The sequence below is a fragment of the Drosophila mojavensis genome, unplaced genomic scaffold (genome assembly GCF_018153725.1).
Source record: "Drosophila mojavensis isolate 15081-1352.22 unplaced genomic scaffold, ASM1815372v1 contig_108, whole genome shotgun sequence".
NCBI classification, from domain to species: domain Eukaryota; kingdom Metazoa; phylum Arthropoda; class Insecta; order Diptera; family Drosophilidae; genus Drosophila; species Drosophila mojavensis.
Window position 1 is genome coordinate 663,384 of NW_025318636.1, and position 23,216 is coordinate 686,599.

Sequence of the window (23,216 nt, forward strand, 5' to 3'; positions counted from 1 at the left end):
AAAAAATTTCGTGCTGATAGATGTTGTCAAACCGTAATTATTCTAAAATATGCTAGAATCTTTGGGTCACACCTATTAATTTGACCATGAGTGTATATATATATATATATAAATATATAAATATATATATGTTGAAGCACCAGCATTTGTCGAAGAACCAGCATTCTCTTAATTAATTTTCATTGTGTAGCGAGATTCGGAAGCAAACAAGTTATAAACGTTACTGATCTCTTTTTCTCAACCAATTCTTGTGCTTGGCACCGAACCACGCTGTCGCCCAGCTACAACGGGACATTTCCTTGCTACAAATCATATTCGACCTATTGCAACACACCAAACGGCTGATGCAATATTCTTGTGGAATTACAACAGTCGCGGAATCCCGAGAATAGCAAACTCATCCGATTTCACATACATGTGAGACCAAATCAATCACCATACTCATTTCACTCAAAAAATTAAACGGTTGTTCGCCGAGCGCGAACTCGGTTAGCAACCGATTGAATCAGTTGCTCCCTGAGTGTAAGTGAGTGAGACACTTATTTAGACATCCCGAAACGGTTAAAAATGATTTGCGAGCTATGCTTTTTCACAGTTCACATTTCAGTGTTCACATTACTATTTGTTAAAGTTATCTTTAAGTTTACTGGCGTCTATATATTGCATATTGCTTTTTTTAAATAAATAAATAAATATATAATTTTTATAGCTAATTTTATTAGGCTGTAGCTACACCAAAGGCTATCCCTCCAATAAAAGCCGTTAAAAATATGTGAAGCTCATTAATTTTGGGTCCGTCTTCATCTCCAATATATTTGTCGTACCATTTCCGCACTTTTGTTGCTCTTCTTTTAAGATGATTTTCTGCTTTATCAAGCTTTCGATCCAAAAATCGTTCCGTCTGAAAGAATAGAAAAGCGCCCAGCATTAAAAATGAATGGAAATCGAACAGGGAAACTGTTATTAATCTTATTCATTAATTATGTATGTTCTTATTTGGGAAATGCACACATACAGTCACACGCTTGTATAAGCAGTCTGATAACTGCGTAGTAAGCACCGAGTGCGCTTGTGTGTATTCTTGTGTAAATATGTGTGTATATTCTAAAGCGCAAATCTCTAGTAATTAAAGTACGTTTTATTTCAAATTTGTGGCAAAGAGGGCGAGGTATAAAACGTATAGACACAGGAAATCTGAAGTCTCCAGATCTAATAGTATGCTTAAACAAGTAAGAAAGCTCTAGTAGAGACTGCTAGTCGAGATCTCCTGAACCCTTCGAGCAAAAGAGCAATAATTTTTCGCGACTTTCTGCTTGCAGACACACACACACACGCACACATACAGAGATACGCACGCACGCATAAACACGCATTGGCTGCAGTGTTCGCGTACTATGAGAACTTAATTGTTTAATAATATTCATGAAACTTTCAGATTATGATAACATGGATATTCTTGTATTTACCAAAGCACAAGTATTTGAGATACAAAGGTGAGGGTGAGGATTTGGATATAGGGGTGGGGGGTAAATTTTAGCAAACCGAAATTGTATAAAATGCAAATAAGTATTCATTTAAAATTTGGAGAATATCTTTAAAGACGTAGGAGATATAATTTTATAACTGATTTTCGATATGGTGTTTTATCGATAACAAAATAACGGGATGAGTCATCGAGTTTTGGTGATAAACTCGATATCCGCGCTGTATATACGGACATTTAAAAAATGTATCTTCTGAAATCGATACGTTCATACATACGGACAGACGGACGGACAGGTCCAAATCGACTCAGCTCGTCGCCCTGATCAAGAATATATATACATTGGGGGGTCTGCCACGCCTCCTTCTGCCTTTTACATTCATTTCATCAAAGCCATTATACCCATTATATCAGATAAATTATCGAAAAAATTTGAATTAAAAATATTAAAATATAAACTCGAGCTACGGATGGTATACACGAGTATGCATGCAAAATTTCATCTCTAACTCATTTATCTTCTGAGATCTCGGCGTCTATACAAAGACGGACAGGGCTATATCGACTCGCCCTGATCAAGAATATATGATGCATTCTTCTGCCTATTACATACATTTTCACAAAACTATTATACTCTGATTTATAAATTATATAACTATTATACTCTGAATTATAAAAAGTCCGGTTCGACTGTTTACTGGTCTAAAAATTTGAAAGCCAAGTCAAATTTCAATGCTTTAAATTCTTGTTATGACAATTATCTTATACGTTGCGAACGTCAGCTTGTTCGATCCGAAACAGTGCAACTTGAAGAGTAAACTTGTAATGGTGGAAAAACTTGTAATGACCAGGATTCCTCTGATCTATTTGCAAATTTTGCCAATCAATTTATTCTTCTGTTGATTTCTACAGCAAATCATATCCATGATGAATCTAATGAATGCAGATTTGTGATGTTTAAACTAATTTAAAAAAAATTCATTTATTTTCTTTTTAATATTTTTTTAATATTTAATAATGCTTAAAAACTCAAAAATGAGACCAAAACCGTTTCACTGCATATTTCAACCACTTAGGAAATAAACAAGTAAAAAAGCTCTAGTCGAGACTCATCGACTAGGAGATACCATGAACCCTCCAAGCTGATATTCTAATCATTCTGAACTTCTTTTATGCACATATTCATACACATGCATTCACACGCACGCATAAGCCCGAGCTCTGCTAACTGCGCAGTAAGCAGCGACTGCGCTGGAGTGTGGGAAATATTATGAATAATTTCTTTTGTAGTGGTATTATCTTCCATGAAACTTTCATAGCACGATCATAATGTTCAAACGTATGTCTCGGACTGACTGACGCGGTAGCGCACCAACACATTGCTATGTCATCAATATTTCAGATTCATGTTATTAGCATAACAGGCTACTGTTATGTTAAATTCTCATGTTAATTCCATAAACCTCTGACACGGCCTTCTTGACGATTACACGTCCTCGTGTAAAAAGTTCAACACTCTGATTCGAATCATCTCTCATTTTTAATCATTTACATATTTTCATCATCCAATATGAAATATTCGCATCATTTGAATAATCATTCTTTTATCTCATTACACATTTTTTTAATGTCTTCAAATGTTAGTCTATGCAAATAAACTCATTTTGATTTCATTTTTATATTACATCCATATTACATCATCAAATGGCAGTGTTACGGGATATCTCATTTACATTCTCAAAGTGCATCGTACTCTTCAGAAACAACTCACCCATTTGGCTTTCAAATGTAAGCTTGGCAGGTTATCATTCATATTCAAATTCTTCTGCACAAACCCGATTATTTTACTTTTTATTTTATCATACCACACGTAAACAGTCTCTTGCCGCCACGATATGTACTACTTATACCATGATCTCTCACTAGATCAACTGTCCGCCATGAACATTATGTCAAGCATGACCATTGACACTTTAACAAAGCTCCTGTGTATTATGTCCTCCACACCTTCTAGGTGGTAGATGGTCAATGTCGTCAAACATTTCTGTTTCGATTTGCTTATCCCCTGAACCCTTCGAGCAACTGATATTGCAATAATTATTCGCATATGCACACACACACGCGCACACACAGCCATACGCACGCACGCATGGCTTACTATGGGAAATTAATATTTTTAACTTTTCTTGTGGATGGACTATATTCATGATTATGAATATAACATAGTTTTGCATGTATTTGCCACAGTATTTGCCGTAGTATTTTGAATACTCCTTTTACAAATTTGAGAGTGAGGGAGTGAATTTGGGGTGGGGGGTAAATTTTGACAAAAACCGAGATTGTTTAAAATGCATATAAGTATACATACAAAATTTGGAGACTCTAGCTTTAAAGATGTAGGAGATATAATTTTATAACTGGTTTTCGATAAGGTTCATTATCGATAACAAAATAACAGGGCAAGTTTTCGATATTTAAAGCAAAACTCGATATGCGCGTGGTATACACGGACCTAGGAAAAAAAATTTCAAGTCTCTAGCTCTTATAGCTCTCTAGCTCTTATATCTTATATTCTGAGAATGACGCGTTCAAACATACGGACAGACAGACGGACGGACCGTTCTTCTCTCTTTAACAAAACATAGTCACCAATTTTGATTTTCCTTATTTTTTATAAACTCTATTTTTATCATATTCAGAAATCCTGACCATATTCTCTGTAGCTTGAATTCTCGCTTCATTACGAGCGATTTTCGTTTCTTCATTGATAGGTAGCCTGCCCAAAGGAATTGCTGCCCTACCATTTAATAACTCTAATGGTTAGTCCATAGCTAGTTACTCTAGTTACAATTCATAGCTACTGTACTTTTTTAAAAATATTCTTGCCATGTTCCCGAACTTGTTTCCACTGCTATCAACATACTTTTCCTAGTGTTCATCACGTGCTCCACTTGCCCATTAGCTCTACTAGATCTTTTTGCTATTAAATGAAAATCTATTTTATTACATAAACAAAATTCTTTAAAACCACTACTTGCAAAGCTTCTGCGTTGATCTGCAATAATACGATTGGGTACTCCGAAAACCGCTACAGGAATTTTACGACTTTAATGCAATTATTTGTTTCTAGATTTAACGTGTGGTTTAAATTTCGTCATACTTTGAAACCTTATTGAAACATTATTGCTTCATGCACATGATTAATTACAGACCGTTTGAAAGCATTCGGAATCACAGGCAGGCAACGTATTTTGCCATTTCGATGAATAATGCAGTATATACAGAAAATTTCTAAACAATGTCGAAAATGCTTGACAGAATTGTACAGTGCCAGAGTTTCCAACTAATACGAATGATATTTGGATTCTAACGCTGAAGTATACTTTCTTGTATATTTCCTTCTTGCTCATGCATGAGCACAGCACCATAACTGTTCGAGCTCGCATCGGTGTCAAGTTTTTTTGGGAGTTGAGGATCAAAAATAATAAGTACTGTGTCACTTGTCAACATGGAAACGATCTTTTGACGTATTTGTTCATGCTCCTCTCTCCACACAACTCCGCTATTTTTCGCAGTCAGGTGATACAACGATTTAATTTGTTTAGAAAATCTTGGAAAAAACTGTCTAAATATGAGGCCAAGCCTATAAATTGGCTTTGGTAAAACGGACAACGCCTGTAAAATCGAGGATACTCAATTCCTGTTGGCAAAAACACACATTTCTTTATATAAAAAAAAATTTTAATATGAATTTATGAAAATCCTGCATTTGCCAATGCCTCTAAAATGATTATTAACCTTTCAAAAGCTTGTTCTTTTGATTCGCATTTAGTTCACTGTAGTGTACACACAGTCTATCACTACCATCTTTTTTCTTAACCAATAACATTAGACTATCAAATGGTGAACTGCTTGTTCGTATGACATTTTCTTTAATCATTTGCTGAATTTTCCCTCTAACAACCTAATTTCTAAAGCACAAGTAGTTGCACGTCTAGAATTCCATCAAGAATTCCATCTATAAAATCATTTAAATGATCACCAAGTATTCCTTTTAATTTTCACCTATCACTTTCATTCAGTTTAACATTGCTACCAATTAGGTTTTCTAGAATTTTAATATTTTTTTCTTCGTAGACTTCGTTAATTGGTTTTATTATAACCTGAACCCATTGAAATGGGAAATCAGGGTATATTGGTTTTGTTAAATGTATGTAGGCAGAAGGAGGCGTGGCAGATCCCATAAAGTATATATACTCTTTTTCAGGGCGACGAACTGAGTCGATTTAGCTCTGTCCGTCTGTCTGTCCGTATGTTTGAACGCGTCGATCTCAGATGAGCTAGAGACTTGAATTTTTTTTCCTAGGTCCATGTGTACCACGCGCGTATCGAGTTTTGCTTTAAAAATCGATAGCTAGTTCTGCTATTTTGTTATCGATTAAAAAAAATATCGGAAAACAGTAATAAATTTATATCTCCTACATCTTTAAAGCTAGATTCGCCAAATTTTAAATATAGACTTATATGTACTTTTTAGAATTTCATTTTTGACCAAATTTACCCCCACCCTTATATTCAACCCCTCACTATCACCTCACCCATCTTTGTAAAAGCCGTATTTCAAATACTAGAGATTTGTGCTTTGGCAAGGACATGCATATCTATGTTATATTCATAATCTAAAAATGAAGATAGTCCATCCACAAAAGAAGTTATTAAACAATTAAATTCCTATAGTAAGCCTCCACTGCAGCCAATGCGTGTTTATGCGTGCCTGCCTATATTTGTCTGTGAGTGTGTGTGTATTTCTTGTGTAAGCAGAAAGACGCAAAGAATTATTGAAATATCAGTTGCTTGAATGGTTCAGGGGATCTCGTAGTCAGGCAGTCTCGACTATAGCTTTCTTAGTTGTTTTTTAAATTAAAATTGACTCTCGTTTTTGTCAATAGCTTTAAGAAATAAATAAATAAATAAATAAATAAATGTTAAACCCGTCAGCATAAATTATCACACCAAAGCCGAGCTGCAAGAGTTCCTGACCAATCATTACATCATGTTTCAAGAAATCATCTTCACCACGTGAAATAATATTTCTATCAATATTATAAGGTTATTTATTCGCTTTCCGGATAACGTATTCTTAATGTTTTCTTGATCAAAGAGCACTCGGCACCCGAGTCAAAGAAAAATGGAAAAAGATCACCCAACTGGTAAATTTTTTTCTTTCGGCTCCATTACTGTACACCAGCTTACTCGCTTTTGCTTTTCGCGACACAGTCACGCCACTATGAAGTTTTACAACATCGCAAAGAAGCATCGCAACATTGTGTCAGACTGACTGACGCGACGGTACATTGCTACGCCATCAACATTTCACATTCATGTTAATAGCATAACATGCTAAAGTTAAAGTTAAATTATCATGTTAATTACATAAACCTCTGACATATGTATATTTCGAAGCAAAAGTCTCTATTATTATAAATACATTTTTTTAATTGTGAACAAAGGGGGCGTGTTATCAAAAATCTCTAAATTACAAAATTTTCCTATCCATTAAATATATATGCACAACAATGAATCTGAAGTCTTCAGGCCTAATAGTATTCAAATCAAACTCGAACTGCGTATGATATACACGAGTATGCATGCAAAGTTTTAGCTCACTAGCTCTTATATCTTCTGAGATCGATGTGCTCATACGGACGGACGGACAGAGCTACATCGATTCAGCTCGTCGCCCTGATCCTTAATGGGGTTTGCGAAGATTCCTTCTGCCTGTTACATACACAAAAGGGTAAAATACCCTGATTTCCATTTTCAAAGAGTTCATGGTATCATTAATAAGTGTTTAAATAAAAAAAAATTTATAAATATAAATTGGTGTGACCACCCATTTGGTTAACTACTATTTTGAGCCTTTTTGGGATAGATTGCACAAACTTTTTGGTGACTTCTGAAGTAACTTTTTCTCATTCCTCGAAAAAAAAAGCGCATGCCTATTTCCAAAAACGACCAAAAATTTTCGATTACATTTATTTCTGGTGATTGGGTAGGTGGTTTCATAACATTCGGACATTTCCAGATCATCCAAATCTGGAAAATTCGGCAATTTCGGTTAATTATCTTGGTCAAATCTTAAGTCTCCTTTAGGCCTAGTTTACGATCACTTTGAATTAAATTGGACTTCAATTTTCCCAACGCAGGCTGCTGACATACAGGCCCAAACCATAACGTTGCCTCCGGCATGCTTTACTAAAGTCCTCAATTTTCGTTCGTTATGCTCTGTAATAGGCTTACGCCACACATATGTAGGCCCATCCGCCTAAGTAAACAAGTAAGAACGGTGCAGTCGGGCGATACCGATTGCAGAAGACTCATTCACAGCCAAAACGGTGTCAACCAGAGTATATAGTGCAATTTTCAAGTCTAGTGCGCAACAAAAAACAGGGCATCAAACAGGACAATCATCGATAGCTATTGCTATGGTCATTGCATCTTTGCATTCAAATTACATACATATATAATTTATACAATTTTGATTTTTATTATATTTTTATATCCATATATTGGATACCGGCTTCAAGCTAGCAGCAGATCAGCGCGATTTTCCTATATATGTGCACACACTCATCGTCTATTCTATGCATACAGACAGAAGTGCGCCTTTTCTCACATTCTTAGAATTTCGATTGATTTCTGGATTTTCTAGCCGTTACTGTAGTTTTTTCAGATGACGCTCTGTTATTAAGTTATTCTATTTTAGCAACTGGCTGATCAACCAAGCAGTGGCGCGGGTGCTAAGGACGACGCAAATTATGTTAGAGTAGGAGGCTCGAAACCTCTTCGATGTTTTTTTTTTCATACATATTTCATTTTTTATAAAATAGATATTTTATTGGGAAGGTGCGGTTTTGAATGTATGGCACTTAATACTTTTCTTTTTCTTAGTCGAATAATTTTATAAGTTTAAATTTGTTTCTTCTTAAATAGCCCTCAAATACATATACGCAATACATATGTATATATATATAAATATATAATATAAATATATATATGTATAATATAAATATATATATGTATAATATATATATATATAAATATATATATATATATATATATATATATATATATATATATATATATATATATATATATATATATATATATATATATATATATATATAAATATATATCTGTGTGTGTGTGTGTGTGTGTGTGTGTGTGTGTGTGTGTGTGTGTGTGTGTGTGTGTGTGTGTGTGTGTGTGTGTGTGTTAAGGGTTAAATATGAATTACAGATGCACTCTCATATGAAAGGAAAATTATTGATACATATGTTTACCTTATCTATCCAGTTCGGATCATTGCCTGATATAGAAGATTCGACCTTTTCAGCTATTTTATCCACACTTTTCGTCAGTTTAGGCCAGTCAATTTTAATAAATCCTTCTTGGTGCGCAATTTCTATTAAAATAATACTGCCTCCAATTGCAAATGCAGCAAACTTTCCAAACTTCATTGTGGTGTACCCAGTCGCCCTATAAGATATAAGCAATAATATGTAATAAGTAACAAGTAAGAAAGCTCTAGTCGAGACTGCTCGACTACGAGATCCCCTGAACCCTTCGAGCAATAGGTATTTCATTCATTTTTCAGGCCTTTCTACTTACACAAGACACTCAAACACACACACGCACACACACACACCAGTCCACTTGCAACTTGTAATATAAAATGATTGTCATTAAACAAATATTTAAAAAAAAACAAGTAAGAAGACTCTAGTCGAGACTGCTCGACTAGGAGATACCCTGAACCCTCTAATCTGATGTAGCTGCTGCACGTGAGTTTGTTGATTGGCCAAATATTTTTAATGAAACTTTCAGTATATGATCTACATATTATATTGAATATTTGAGAAATTTAAAAAAATGAAAAGTCATTCACAATTAGCTATAGTGGCATCTGATTTGAACTTGAATGTTTTTTTACTTGATAAAAACATAACGGGATGATTTATCGAATTTTAAAAGCAAACTCGACGTCCGCGCTGTATATACGGTCATTTTAAAAACAAAGTCAAGTCTCTAGCTCTTATATCTTCGAAAATCGACGCGTTCAAACATACGGACAGACGGATGGACGGACAGACGGACAGGGCCAAATCAACTCAGCTCGTCGCCCTGATCAAGAATATATATACTTTGTGGGGTCTGCCACGCCTCCTTCTGCCTGTTACATACATTTCAACAAAACCATTATACCCTGATTTCCCATTGAAAATGGGTTCAGGGTATAATTAATAACGATATTAATAATAAACATATAATATATTAATAATATAATATAATAAATCCGCTGTGCGGCAGTAGTTCGTATGCACATGAATTAATATACAGTCACTCACAAAAGTATTTGTCTCTAACGTCCCTTATATGTGCTCTATATACTCATTCACGAAAGTGAAATGAGTATATTGGATCCATATCTACCACCCAAGATCAAAAGCTATGGCGAATATATTTACGCCCACTAGGGCCGTGGCAAATTGGAACTGAAGATATAGTGATATTTAAAATTCTTCTATATTTTGGGCAGTATTGATGTTAGGGACTGAAAAATGATATATACACTTGGGCTGACCCCTAAAACCAAAAAGCTATGGCGGATATATGTCCGACCACAGGGGGCGTGGCAAACCGAAAAAGTTTATATCTTCTACAGTTTAAGAGCTAAAAGCTTCAGCTTTGAATAATTGAGTTACTACAGTGCTTATCATAATTATAGCCCACCCTGCAACTTAAACTTTGAGCCCGTTGTAACAAAATTTTTAAGGTTTTTTAAAAATAAATTTTACAGCACATTATAGACTGGAGCATGTTCAGTAGATTTGATCAAAATTTTAGTTCAATTTATGGAAAACTAAGAAAGAACCGTTAACTTTTGCATTTTTGCTTGCATTTTTGTGTATCATAATTATAGCCCACTGTCGCAAATTTGAATTTATTAAGTGCGGAACAGACTTTTGGCTTTACAGACATTGTAATTAAGTAAATTTAGATAGTTTTTAAGAGATGCCGCTTGGAAAACAATTATCTTATTATGAAAAGGGCCGTATTTTCTCACTTTTCGAGCCAGGAGAGTCTATTTCGAGTATTTTACGAATTTTGAAAAAAAGTCTAGGTGTAATTAAAATTTTTTTGGATAACCCCGAAGAATAAGGATCAAGAAGACGTACTGGGTGAAAGCCGTTACTAATTGCGCACGATAAACGCAAAATTATTAAGAAAGCCAGCAACAACCCAACCGCTTGTATAGCTTTGGCCGCACATGTGGCCGAATCTATGTCAGCGATGACTGTTTGGCGAGTACTTAAGAGCTCAGGAATCATAAATAGGTCTAAACTGACCAAAGCATCCATGTTGCTAAGTCGCCACAAGGTTGCTCGACTTGGTTTTGCCGATGGACATACTGCGGCCGATCTGACATACGCGCGTTTGAATCATCGTCTTTTGGCTTACAGTATATTTATAAATTTTTACCCTAACAGGTCGTATTTTCTGATGGGAAGAAGTTTAACCTGGATGGTCCTGATGGGTTTGATACTTATTAGCATGATTTGAGGAAGGATCCTATGTTTTTTTCAAGGACAAACTTTGGAGGTGGCTCCGTCATGATTTGGGGTCCATTTTTTTTCATTTGGTACCTGGGAATTGAAGTTTGTAACGAACCGAATGAACAGTGAAAAGTATATTCAGGCTCTGGATAGTATTCTCATTCCATATTCAAGGGGAATCCATGTGAGCAGACGTACAAAATAGTGTTTGGAGGAATGTCATGTTGATGTCCTTGACTGGCCAGCATGTTTTGGGGATCTCAACCCGATAAAAATGTCTGGGGTAATCTTGCAAGACGTGTGTATGCAAAAAATCGCCAGTTGGAGACAGTTGGATATCTTAAAACGCAAATTCTAAACGACAATGACTAAATAACAAAGTTTCGAAAAGGACCTTTTATTAAATTTAGTGGTTTCAATGAGGAAGAGAATTTTTGAGTTAACTAAGACAAATGGAGGCCGGACTAAGTATTAACATTAGTTTTTCCATTAATCCGCAACGAATTCGGATTTTTTTTTACAAAAATATGAATATGGGCTATAATTTTGATACAGAAAATGGTGCTGTTTTTCCTTATTTTTTACTTCTTTTTAAGAAATCGTTATTAAATCGTGAATTTTAAGTGAAAAAGTTTTTTGCCATTCATAATTGAAATATTGAACTACTCATTTTTGAAGATTTTGAGGAAATATTCCATTTGGGAAAAATTTTCAGCCGATTCGTTTAAGTGGATTAAAAGTGGGCTATAATTATGATAAGCACTGTAGTAACCTCCTCAATCGACCCAAAAATATGTTACGCCTCTTTAGGGCGTGGCATATCAAAAAATGCCCTGTAATTTTCACATTTTTTGAGCGTAAGCATCAAAATTTTGCAGTTAGGTTATGTTAGCTCGTTCTAAGAACTGACCAAAATGAGATGTCGATGCCTAGTAGGGGCGTGGCAAACTCGGGAAAAACTGAATTTTCTGCAATACTTAGCTATCAAATTGCTGATGTATCGTGAATAAGTATTCTGCAGTTGGTAACGCTCGATTGCAGCTTTATTAGTATTTTTTAGCAATGAAACCAATTCCTTTTTCTCAAGATGTTCCACGCTAGATTTTTATTTTTCATAATACCGCAAATGTATTCGTCTCTTTAAAAAAAAAAAAAAAAAAAAAAAAAAAGAAGACTCTAGTCGAGACTGCTCGACTAGGAGATACCCTGAACCCTCTAATCTGATATTCTAATCAGTCTGCACTTCTTTTCGACACACATACATACACACACACGTATTAGAATGCGCTCTGCTAACTGCGCTTGGGCTGCGCTGTAGTGTAGGTAACATTATAAGAATTTATTTGTTGAATAATTTAATTTGTATACGTACAATCTTAATGAAAGTTTCAGAGCGTAATTATATGGTGAAAATGTATGTACATTCCAAAGCACATGTCTCTAGTACTTGAAATACGCCTTTTACAAAGGTGAGGGTGAGGGGGTGGATATAGGGGTGGGGGGTAAATTACAACAAAAATCGAAATTATATAAAATACATACATATAAGTCTACATTTAAAATTTGCAAGCTCTAGCTCTAAAGGTGTAGGAGATATAATTAAATAACTAGCTTTCGATAAGGTTTTTGATCGATAATAAAATATCGGGAGTAGTTATCGATATATAAAGAAAAACTTGATATGCGCGTGATATACACGGACCTAGGAAAAAAATTCAAGTCTCTAGCTCTTATATCTTCTGAAATCGACGCGTTCATACATACGGACGGACGGACGGACAGACAGACGGACAGAGTCAAATCGACTTAGCTCGTCGCCCTGATCAAGAATATATATACTTTGTGGGGTCTGCCACGCCTCCTTCTGCCTGTTACATACTTTTAACAAAACCATTATACCCTGATTTCCCATTGAAAATGGGTTCAGGGTATAAAAATCATATTTGTTTATATTTCTAGTGGAAATCGAATTTTATACTAGAGGTGGGCACGGGCCGGGTTTTTATCGGGTACCCGTGGGCACCGGCGGTTACCCGTGGGTATGGGCTGAAAAATCGAGTTTCGCGTTGGGTGCGGGTTACGCCGCTCAACCCGTTTTACCCGAAAAAGTATATTTTGGAGACCGTCAAAAGTATGATGGTTGAAATTTATGTTATGCAAAATGATTCAATTGAGGACCCGAGAATTGAAAACTCTCCAACAAATTTGAATCTTGAATTTCTAGAGTTTTTGGACAAAAATCAACCAAAAAAAAGAAAACTTGACGAACCTGGCAAAAATGCAATTGACTTAGAAATTGATAAATATTATGCCACACGCTATAATTCAAACTTGTCAATCTTAGATTTTTGGCAGGAGGCAACGGACCTTAAATTGTGGCAAAAATATTTTATGTAAGCTGTGCAACTCCTCTTCTGGAAAAATTTTAAATGAAAGGCAAACAAGGCTATTAAGCGCAAATCTTGATATGCTCCTTTTTATACCCTAAACCCATTGAAAATGGGAAATCAGGGTATAATGGTTTTGTGAACAGGCAGAAGGAGGCGTGACAGACCCCGTAAAGCATATATATTCTTGATCAGGGCACCAAGCTGATTCGTCCGTCTGTTCGTATGAATGCGTCAATCTCATAAGATATTAGAGCTACAGACTTGAAATATCGCATATAGAATTTTTCTTCAGAAATCGATAACTTTTCCGTTATTTTGCTATCGATAATCTGTTATAAATCTATAGTCGCCAAATAATTTAGATAGAGAGCCCCAAATTTTAGACAGCAATGAAATGAAAAGAATCATGAAATTGCAATGCCAATATGTGAAAGATATTTATCCTTACTAAATTGACAGATATGAAATGACTCTCAAGCATAGCTCGCAAATAACTGTTAACACTTTTTCGTTGTCTGCAAAAAAGTGTCTTTCACTGACACAGTCAAAAAAACTCAGACAGAAACTGTTTTTGTCGCGTCTGGCTTAGCTCTGACGCGCTCAGAGGGAGACAGTTGTTTCTGTTTTCGTTTCCTCAAGTCAAACACTGATCGTTTGCTTGAGTTAAATGAAGTAACGGTAAGTTGCGTTTGTATGGGTAATCACGCGCGATTGCTGCGTTCTTTTTGTATGTATGTATGCGTGTATTTACATGCACACGAAAGCAAAAACATTTTTTGCTGAGTTTTTTAGTCAAAGTGTTTTTTGCTGAGAGGCTTTGTGTGAGGTTTCCATCGTGTTAGTTTTACGCGACACTCATGTGAGAGCGTCACACGAATGAGTGATCGCATTGCGCGTGAGCGAAACAGATGCTAAAGAAAACAGAGAGTGACGCTCAGAGAGAGACGTGTCTGCACAATTTTTTTTGGTTATGATGCGAGGAAGAGAATAAACGAAAAAACGCTCAACTCTCATTTGCAAGCTCTGCTCTCAAGTAATTAAATTGAACGCTTGGTAAATGGGCATCGGTTACGGTGTTTTCTTATACATTCTTTATATATTGTGCTCCAGAAATTGCAATAGCAATTGAATAGTCCTTTGTTTTGCAGCGTCTACATTAGTATTGTATGTATTGTATCTCGTTCTCAAGCTTCGTGAAGAGAGTAAAACTTATAAATGCATTGCCTCACTAATGGGACGATCGGAGAACTTCGTTACAAATGCTCTAAAACCAAAAAAAGATAAAAAGAAGCCGGGTGCCCGGAGGAAAACTACCGTAAGAGAGGATTCCCGGATAGTCACCTTGGCTAAAAGGGACCCTTTTAAGTCTTCGAGAGCGATTGCCATCGAAATGGGCAATGTTGTATCGGCACGAACTATTCGTCGACGGCTATTAAGCTCGAATCTACCTGCTCGCACGGTTTCTCTATTGCGTAAATCAAATATTCGGATGAGCAAACATTTTGCTCAAACTCACAAGACCTGGTTTGGCTTAGAGGGAGAGCGTAAATGGAGGAACATTCTCTGGAGTGCTGAAACAAAAAAAAATTTATTTGAGAATGACTCAAATATTAATGTTCGAAGACCTAAAGGCAAAGAATTGGATCCTAGATATACAAAAAAGACGGTTAAGCACGGAGGAGGCAGCATAATGGTTTGGGACTGCTTTTCATGGCATGATTTTGAATTGGACCATCGACCATTTTATAATGGACAGATTCCTGTAAAATGAACTATTGAGTAGTGTTGCTACCATATGCCCACGACAATATACCTCTAAAATGGAAATTCCAACAGGATAACGATCCTAAATACGACTCCCCAGTAGTTAAGGATTGGTTGCATGAAAATAGAATTGACGTTATTGAGTGGCCAAGTCAGTCTCCAGATCTCAAACCGACTGAGTAAACCTTTGGGGACACCTTAAAAGGAAACTTTCCAAAACTAGCTGCTCCAATAAGAACCAATTATGGGAAAATATTCAGAAGGAATGGTAAAACATTCCTTTCCATTCATAATACGGAAAAAATACTTTTATGAAATTTAAAAAATATAAAAGCAGATAAAATCAAAAAATTTGCAATTTACAAAAACGAGTTTTCCGCGGGATTTGAACTCGCACCCAAGCCAAATAGCATGTTCATGTCAAAATAACTAAAACAAATATCCCCGGCGCTTCTGCCTACAGCACCTCCGCGTCGCTTCGAAGTAGTTAAAACGAAATCACATTATTGTTATGACGGCATATAGCAAAGAGAAGCCAGTGTGGCGAATGGAAATTCAAAAACAATGCAAAGACAAATCATTCGCAACTGAGATTCTTAGAATATGCTAGAGTACGCATTTATGTGTACATACATACTAGAGGCCTGCACGAGTCTCAAACTCTAAACGAGGCACCCGTGTCTTGGTGGTGCTTGGTTTCACACTGTTTCATTTTGTTCAAATAGTGTAATCCCAAGCATCGTGGACGAACGAAACAAAACGAGCATTGCTCACATACCGAACAGTTCGGTATGCAGATGCTTGTACAGAAAGGAAGCAACGAACGAAAGAAACGATAAATCATAATTCAAGTACTGTTTTCGTTTTAGCTATCAGCTAGTGATGCCAGTTTATGCTATTTACTATAAAATTCGTTATAGCCTATAGCCATAAATCTTGCAATCATAAATCTTTTCAAGTTCATATAGTACTTAATATTGCAGCATATTACTGAGTAGACTATAAAACATTGTGCATTTCAGCAAAAAAGAAAAAAATGTTAGTTTCTAAACATATCAGTTTTTATAATCTAGGTTGCTATTGCTATTGCTCAACGCGCAGTAAAATTACCGTACGATTTTTTTTGACGTTACTCGCTTTTCGTTTTGTTTCGTTTCGTTTGTCAAGGTGTTTGTTTTACTCTGCTTAAAGCGTATGAAGTAAAGTAAAACAGAATACTTTGCGACTTCGTTTCGTTTTGCAGCAATGCTTGGTATGCTCAAACACTTGCAAGTATCAGTATATTTGGAAGACGACCACAAGCGGGTATGCTGCGCGTGCAGGCCTCTAATACATACACACATACAAATGAGCGCGTGTATAAGGCTGGAATGCTTGATGCTATGCGTGCAGATTTATATTTATATATCTTTATATATATTTATATTATATATTTATATATATATACATTTATATATATATATACATATGTATATATTGCGTATATGTATTTGAGGGCTATTTAAGAAGACAGCACATTCCCAATGAATTATCTATTTAAAAAAAAAAAACGAAATATGTATGAAAAAAAAAACATCGAAGAGGTTTCGAGCCTCCTACTCTAACATAATTTGCGTCGTCGTTAGCACCCGCGCCACTGCTTTGGTTGATCAGCCAGTTGCTAAAATAGAATAACTTAATAACAGAGCGTCATCTGAAAAAAACTACAGTAACGGCTAGAAAATCCAGAAATCAATCGAAATTCTAAGAATGTGAGAAAAAGCGCGCTTCTGTCTGTACGCATAGAATAGACGATGAGTGTGTGCACATGTATAGGAAAAAAATGATCTGCTGATAGAAAATTAACATAAGTTGCACCGATCGGGATTTGAACCGCGACTTCTCGATGGAGCGTTATGCCGCTAACACACTACGCCACCTCACTTTTGGAAGCTGCGTTGGCAAAACTCAAATAGATTCACTGCTGCAGCGCCATCTACCAAAACTAAACCAAACTAACAGCTGATGTGATTAAAAGAATGTTCCAAATGGCCAAATATTTTTTTATTTTTAATTAATTTTTGACTGAATGGAATTTAATGAAACTTTCAGCATATGATCTACATATTATATTGAATATTTGAGAAATTAAAAAAAAAAATGAAAAATCATTCACAATTAGTTGTAGTGGCATCTGACTTGAAATTGAGTGTTTTTATTCGATAAAAACATAACTGGATGATTTATCGAATTTTAAAAGCAAACTCGACATCCGCGCTGTATATACGGTCATTTAAAAAAAATTCAAGTCTCTAGCTCTTATATCTTCGAAAATCGACGCGTTCAAACATACGGACAGACGGACGGACGGACAGGGCCAAATCAACTCAGCTCGTCGCCCTGATCAAGAATATATACACTTTGTGGGGTCTGTTACATACATTTCAACAAAACCATTATACCCTGATTTTCCATTGAAAATGGGTTCAGGGTATAAAAATCAAAATTGTATAAATTATATATATATGTATGTAATTTGAATGCAATGATGCAATGATCATAGCAATAGCTATCGATGGTTTTCCAATTTTAATGGGATCATGCCCTGTTTTTTGTTGCGCACTAGACTTGAAAGCTGCAATATATACTCTGGTTTACAGCATTTGGGCTGTGAATGAGTCTTCTGCAATCGGTATCGCCCGACTGCAACGTTCTTACTTGTTTTTTATATGTATTATAATATAAATAATATTTGGTTAATTTTTATTATCATTAAAAAAAACGTTTCCAAATACTTGAAATTTTGCTATAAAGTCTAAAAATCGTGCAGTGGTATAGTATAATTTTAATTTTAAAGTATTCACGCTAAACCAGTAAAGTTGTCCAACAAATTTAAATAGGGTCTTATTTATCAGTCATTTATTATGTATTAACTCACTTCAATATTTTTGTGTTCTAACAAATAACATTTAAAACTAAAGTAAACTAAAATCACTGGCCTTTTCCGTGTCACAGCTTATTTATTATTATTGCCCAAAAAGTCTTAAATTACGATTTTTTGTTACCTCCGTTTTGTTTAATCACCTCTGTTAAGCGTGATTTCATCGAGTTTTGAGCTCATTTTGATTGGATATTGACCTTTTCCGAATGGCCACGCCAAATTTCGCCCACAAATTTTCTGTAACATTTAGGTATGACCACTGAGCTAGTGGATTGGACATTTCCAGATCTTCCAGGACTTAACATTACCCGGTTTATGTTTTGGGTCATTAGCCTGATAAGATCGTGGGCCCTCTTGACCAAATTTTTCGGCAATTTGGGCCGAATTCTCCTTTAAAATGGGTAGATACATATATTTAATAATATGATTACCATCTATGAAAACTAAGTTTCCAACTCCCGAAGAAGCCATGCAGGCCCAACCATGACACTGCCACCAACATAGCTCATAGTTAGTTTTATGTGCTGATCTTGGAGCTCTGTATTTGATGGGCGCAAAACATATTGCATCCAATCCGACCCATATATATGCAGATCAGTCGAAATTTAATATGTTTGCGTTGGATTGGATGCAATATGTTGTGCGCCCATCAAAAACAGAGCTGTGACATGGAAAAGGCCAGCTATTTTAGTTTTCTTTAGTTTTAAATGTTATTTTTTAGAGCACAAAAATAATGGAGTGAGTTAATACATAAGGAATGACTGATAAATAAGAGACCATTTAAGTTTTTTGGATAGCTTTACTGGTTTAGCGGGAACACGGCTTTAAAATTGTACTATACCGCTGTATGAAATAAGCTGTGAGCCGCTGTATATTCAGATCCGATTTGCCACGCCCACAGACAGTGCACAAAATTAATACATTTGTATGTACATATGTAAATTGATATACAGTAATATGTTTTATTGGTCCCAACGAAAAAAGTGATTTGTGAGCACAATTGAGTATGCAAAGCGAACAGCTGATTTGACAGCGTGACGTCATTATTTCAGAAAATGCTGGGCGCCCGTTGGATTTTGTATGAAAATCAAGCCATTTTGACACTGTTATTTGTTTTAAAACTAGTAGACTAAATAAAACGAACTGGGCGGCTAAGCACATGTTCTATATAGATTCACGAATCGGAAAAATAAAGGTTTTTGCTAATTTTTATACTCTAAGTCGTTTTCTAAGCAGTTATTGATCATGTAATCCGTTGACCATTTTTACTTTTGCATATAATGGATTTAACCTTACTATTTAAGGCTTGAATTTGTAAAACTAACAATTAAGAAAGCTCTAGTCAAGACTGCCCGACTACGAGATCCCCTGAACCTTTCGAGCAATAGCTATTTCAATCATTTTTCGCGTCTTTCTGCTTATACAACACACACACACACACACACGAATACACACACACATCATACACACACACACGCACACACACACAGAGATACGCACGCACGCATAAACACGCATTGGCTGCAGTGGTGGCTTACTATAGGAACCGAATTGTTCAATAACTTTTAACTTGGATTATGATTATAACATGGATTAGCATGTATTTGTCAAAGCACAAGTCCTTAGTATTTGAAATACGCCTTTTACAAATGTGAGGGTGAGGGGGTGAATTAGGGGTGGGGGGTAAATTTTGACAAAAACCGAAATTGTATAAAATGCATATAGGTATACATAAAAAACTAGCTTTAAAGATGTAGGAGATATAAATTTATTACTGGTTTTCGATGTTTTTAATCGATAACAAAATAACGGGGCAATTTATAGATATTTAAAGCAAAACTCGATATGCGCGTGCTATACACGGACCTAGGAAAAACCAGTAAGGCTCCAGTCGTGTCTGCTCGACTAGGAGATACCCTGAACCCTCTAAGCTGATATTCTAATCATTCTGCACTTCTTTTATGCACACATACATACACACGCATCCACACATCCGCATACGCTTGCGCTCTGCTAACTGCGCAGTAAGCAGCGACTGCGCTTGGGCTGCGCTGCAGTGTGGGCAATATTATGAGAATTTATTTGTTGAATAATTTCTTTTGTAGACATACGATTTTAATGAAACTTTCAGAGCGTAATCATATGGTTAATATGTGTGAACATTCCAAAGCACAAATCTCTAGTACTTGAAATTACAAATTAGTGGAGAAGGGGGCGTGGTATCCAAAATCTGTAAATTACAAAATCTTTGTATCGATTAACTTTATATACAACGCAAATTTGAAGACTCCAGGTCTAAACATGTTCAAATTAGGTTAAAAAAACAAAATCAATTTTTCGATTATTCTCGATAAAAAAGTTATCGGGCGATTTATCGAAAAAATAAAGCAAACTCGTACAGGTATACACGAGTATGCATGCCAAATTTCAGCTCTCTAGCTCTTATAACTTCTGAGATCGACGCACTCATACGGACGGACGGACAGACATATCGACTCAGCTCGTCGCGCTGATCAAGAATATATATACTTTATGGGGTCTGCCACGCCTCCTTCTGCCCGTTACATACTTTTTCACAAAACCATTATACCCTGATTTCCCATTTTCAATGGGTTTAGGGTATAAAAATTTCAAGTCTCTAGCTCTTATATCTTCTGAGATCGACGCGTTCAAACATACGGACAGACGGACGGACGGACAGGGCTAAATCGACTCAGCTTGTCGCCCTGATCAAGAATCCGCACCATTATACGTACCAATTTCATTCTTTATATTACAAATCCGATGGTCATAGATGATACGCGGCATTGTCAGCTTCTGCCTATGTTTTTAGAGTTGATTCAGGCTGATTATTTGTTTCCTTAGGTTTCAATACTAAGTTTTCGACTTGACAATTAATACACAAATTTAATTTCATTCTACCGGATGTTTCTGACATGACAGCAGACGTGAGCAGCACTTTTATTGATGCAGCTTCAACGTGTACTATATTTGAATGTGTAGGTAAAATGGCATAAATAAACAATACTGATGGCGAATAAGTTAACTATGTTCATCAACCATTCCTGCTGGCATATTGGCCATTTTGGCCATGTTATTGCAGCTTTCGAGAGGCCTCTCAGTTCATTCCATTATATACTTAGTTTTTTTTTATGGTATGGTATGGTAATAAAATTAGTGAATGACCATTTTTAAGCTATTTACTATTGAAATTTGCTTATATGTATGTATATACTTCATTTTGATTGTTTTGGACCACTTGGTGGATTTCTGCTGAAATGTCGGCCAAGCTTCAGCTAGGATAACAGAGCCCAGTCTGAAAATGGGACTTCACATGAGATCAATTAGTTAAAATCATAGGTCGCAAAACAGTTATTTGCGTTTTTTTCCTGGCAATCTGTATGCGAGAATATTCGAAACAAGCACACTCGCTCTCTCCATGAACAGCAGACTTCGTTTCTTTTTGTTTTCGGTTTCTGTCGAGTACCGATTCAGTTGAGCTGTTCGTGAGACGCTCGCACAATGAGAGGTACGAGTGAAGTTCGCACAAAGACACTTATTAAAAGACCGAAAAGGTCAACGCAAACGGTATTTTTATTTACGTCATTTTTTCGATCCGCAATAGTGGCCCAAACCGGTCTGGGTGCTACGTCACCAAAATGACAATAACTTCAGATATAATTCGAATTTTGAAATATCCTTTTAAAAAAATATTCTTAAATACCTAAACTATCGAAATTACTTTAATTTTATTCTCCTCTTCGGTGTCGCGCTCTCTAATTATTTCATCATGTTTAAAAATTGATGCACTTTTTTATTGAGTACACGTCCCATTTTTCTCAATCGCTTACTCGAGTCACAACGAAAAGTTAAGCGTACAACTCACAGAATTTCACATACACACATACATGCGCAAAAGACTTTTTGCATCGTTGCTCAGCACCAAACGGTCTGTGAACGAGACGAGCAATAGAGAACGAAAAAAAAACTGTCGTCGGCTGAGCAAAATTCTTATACGAACTCAATCGGTTGCTATAGGACTTTTTGCTCAAAGTCTGAGTGAAAACCTCTTATATTGCGACCGCACGAAACGGTTAACAGTTATTTGCGAGCTCTAGTTAAATTTAAAAGTAACGGGACTGCTCTTTGCGCAACCTACTGTGACTTTTAACAGTGGGTTATGAGACATTACGTAAATAAAACAGTAAGTGAATAAAGTGCTTATGTGGGCTTGTTTCGTTCATTCCTGTGTGGGCTTGTTTTCAATATTTTACCCAAATAGTTTCTAACATTTTATATGTTGTCATCTCTTGTCTCATTGCATTTGTTAAATATGTACATATGTATGTATGTACAATAAGAGGGTATATTTTTAATTTGGTATCCGCTTTTCATTCAATTTATACATGTATGTTTATGTACATGTATATTATAAAGCTTTTAAAATTTTAATACGTACCATCCTGAAGTTACTCCAATAAAAAGCTGTGAGTAGGTTGAACGACTACTTATATCGCCCAATAATCCTTTTATAAACCTATTTGCGCCTTCCATACTTAAACAGCTTTACTTACTATTTATTTGTAATGACACTTTCTATCGGTAAAAGAAACTAAATACTTCCGTCTACTTTTTAGACTCATTCACGAAAGTGAAATGAGTATATTGGTTTTTTATTTCTAGAGATGAAACTTTCATTGTATTTATCGGAGAATTGTGTGAATCGGAAAAAATATCAAACATCCCCTATCCGGATATCAGTCCTCTTTTTTAATACGAATCTTGTTCATATTTTCCCAGTTGGTTGGTATTTTTTCCAGTTGATCGTTTGTGGATGCAACAGAATTTTATTAATTAATTTTGTAGAAGAGTTGAACATAATTTTAGCATTAAGTATACTAAATTGTGTAACGATATTTGGTTAAGAAATGTGCCAAAATTAGTATAACCACTAACCAGAGACACTAACCACAGAACACATAGACCGGACAAGTAGTGTAAAGCGTTTTGCACACTTTTTTTCGGAAGTTATCTCCCAGACC

At 35.7% G+C, this 23,216-nt stretch overlaps 1 protein-coding gene across 1 annotated transcript; it reads right to left on the bottom strand.

The window, feature by feature from the left end:
* Window positions 1-697: 697 nt before the first annotated feature.
* LOC6578196 (FUN14 domain-containing protein 1) lies at window positions 698-22,810 on the bottom strand. The gene is made up of 3 exons (XM_002004077.3): window positions 22,634-22,810; window positions 8,827-9,022; window positions 698-901 (listed from the first exon to the last, which is right to left on the bottom strand). The coding sequence occupies exons 1-3, from the start codon at window positions 22,726-22,728 to the stop codon at window positions 719-721; spliced, it is 474 nt and encodes a 157-aa protein (XP_002004113.1). The 5' UTR covers window positions 22,729-22,810; the 3' UTR covers window positions 698-718.
* Between the last annotated feature and the right edge of the window lie 406 nt (window positions 22,811-23,216).

Coding starts and splice junctions, on each gene's coding strand:
- LOC6578196 (XM_002004077.3), bottom strand. CDS start 22,728: ATGGAAGGCGCAAATAGGTTTATAAAAGGATTATTGGGCGATATAAGT. Junction 9,023..22,633: donor ATTGGAGTAACTTCAGGATG/GTACGTATTAAA, acceptor TATATCTTATAG/GGCGACTGGGTACACCACAA. Junction 902..8,826: donor ATCCGAACTGGATAGATAAG/GTAAACATATGT, acceptor CTATTCTTTCAG/ACGGAACGATTTTTGGATCG.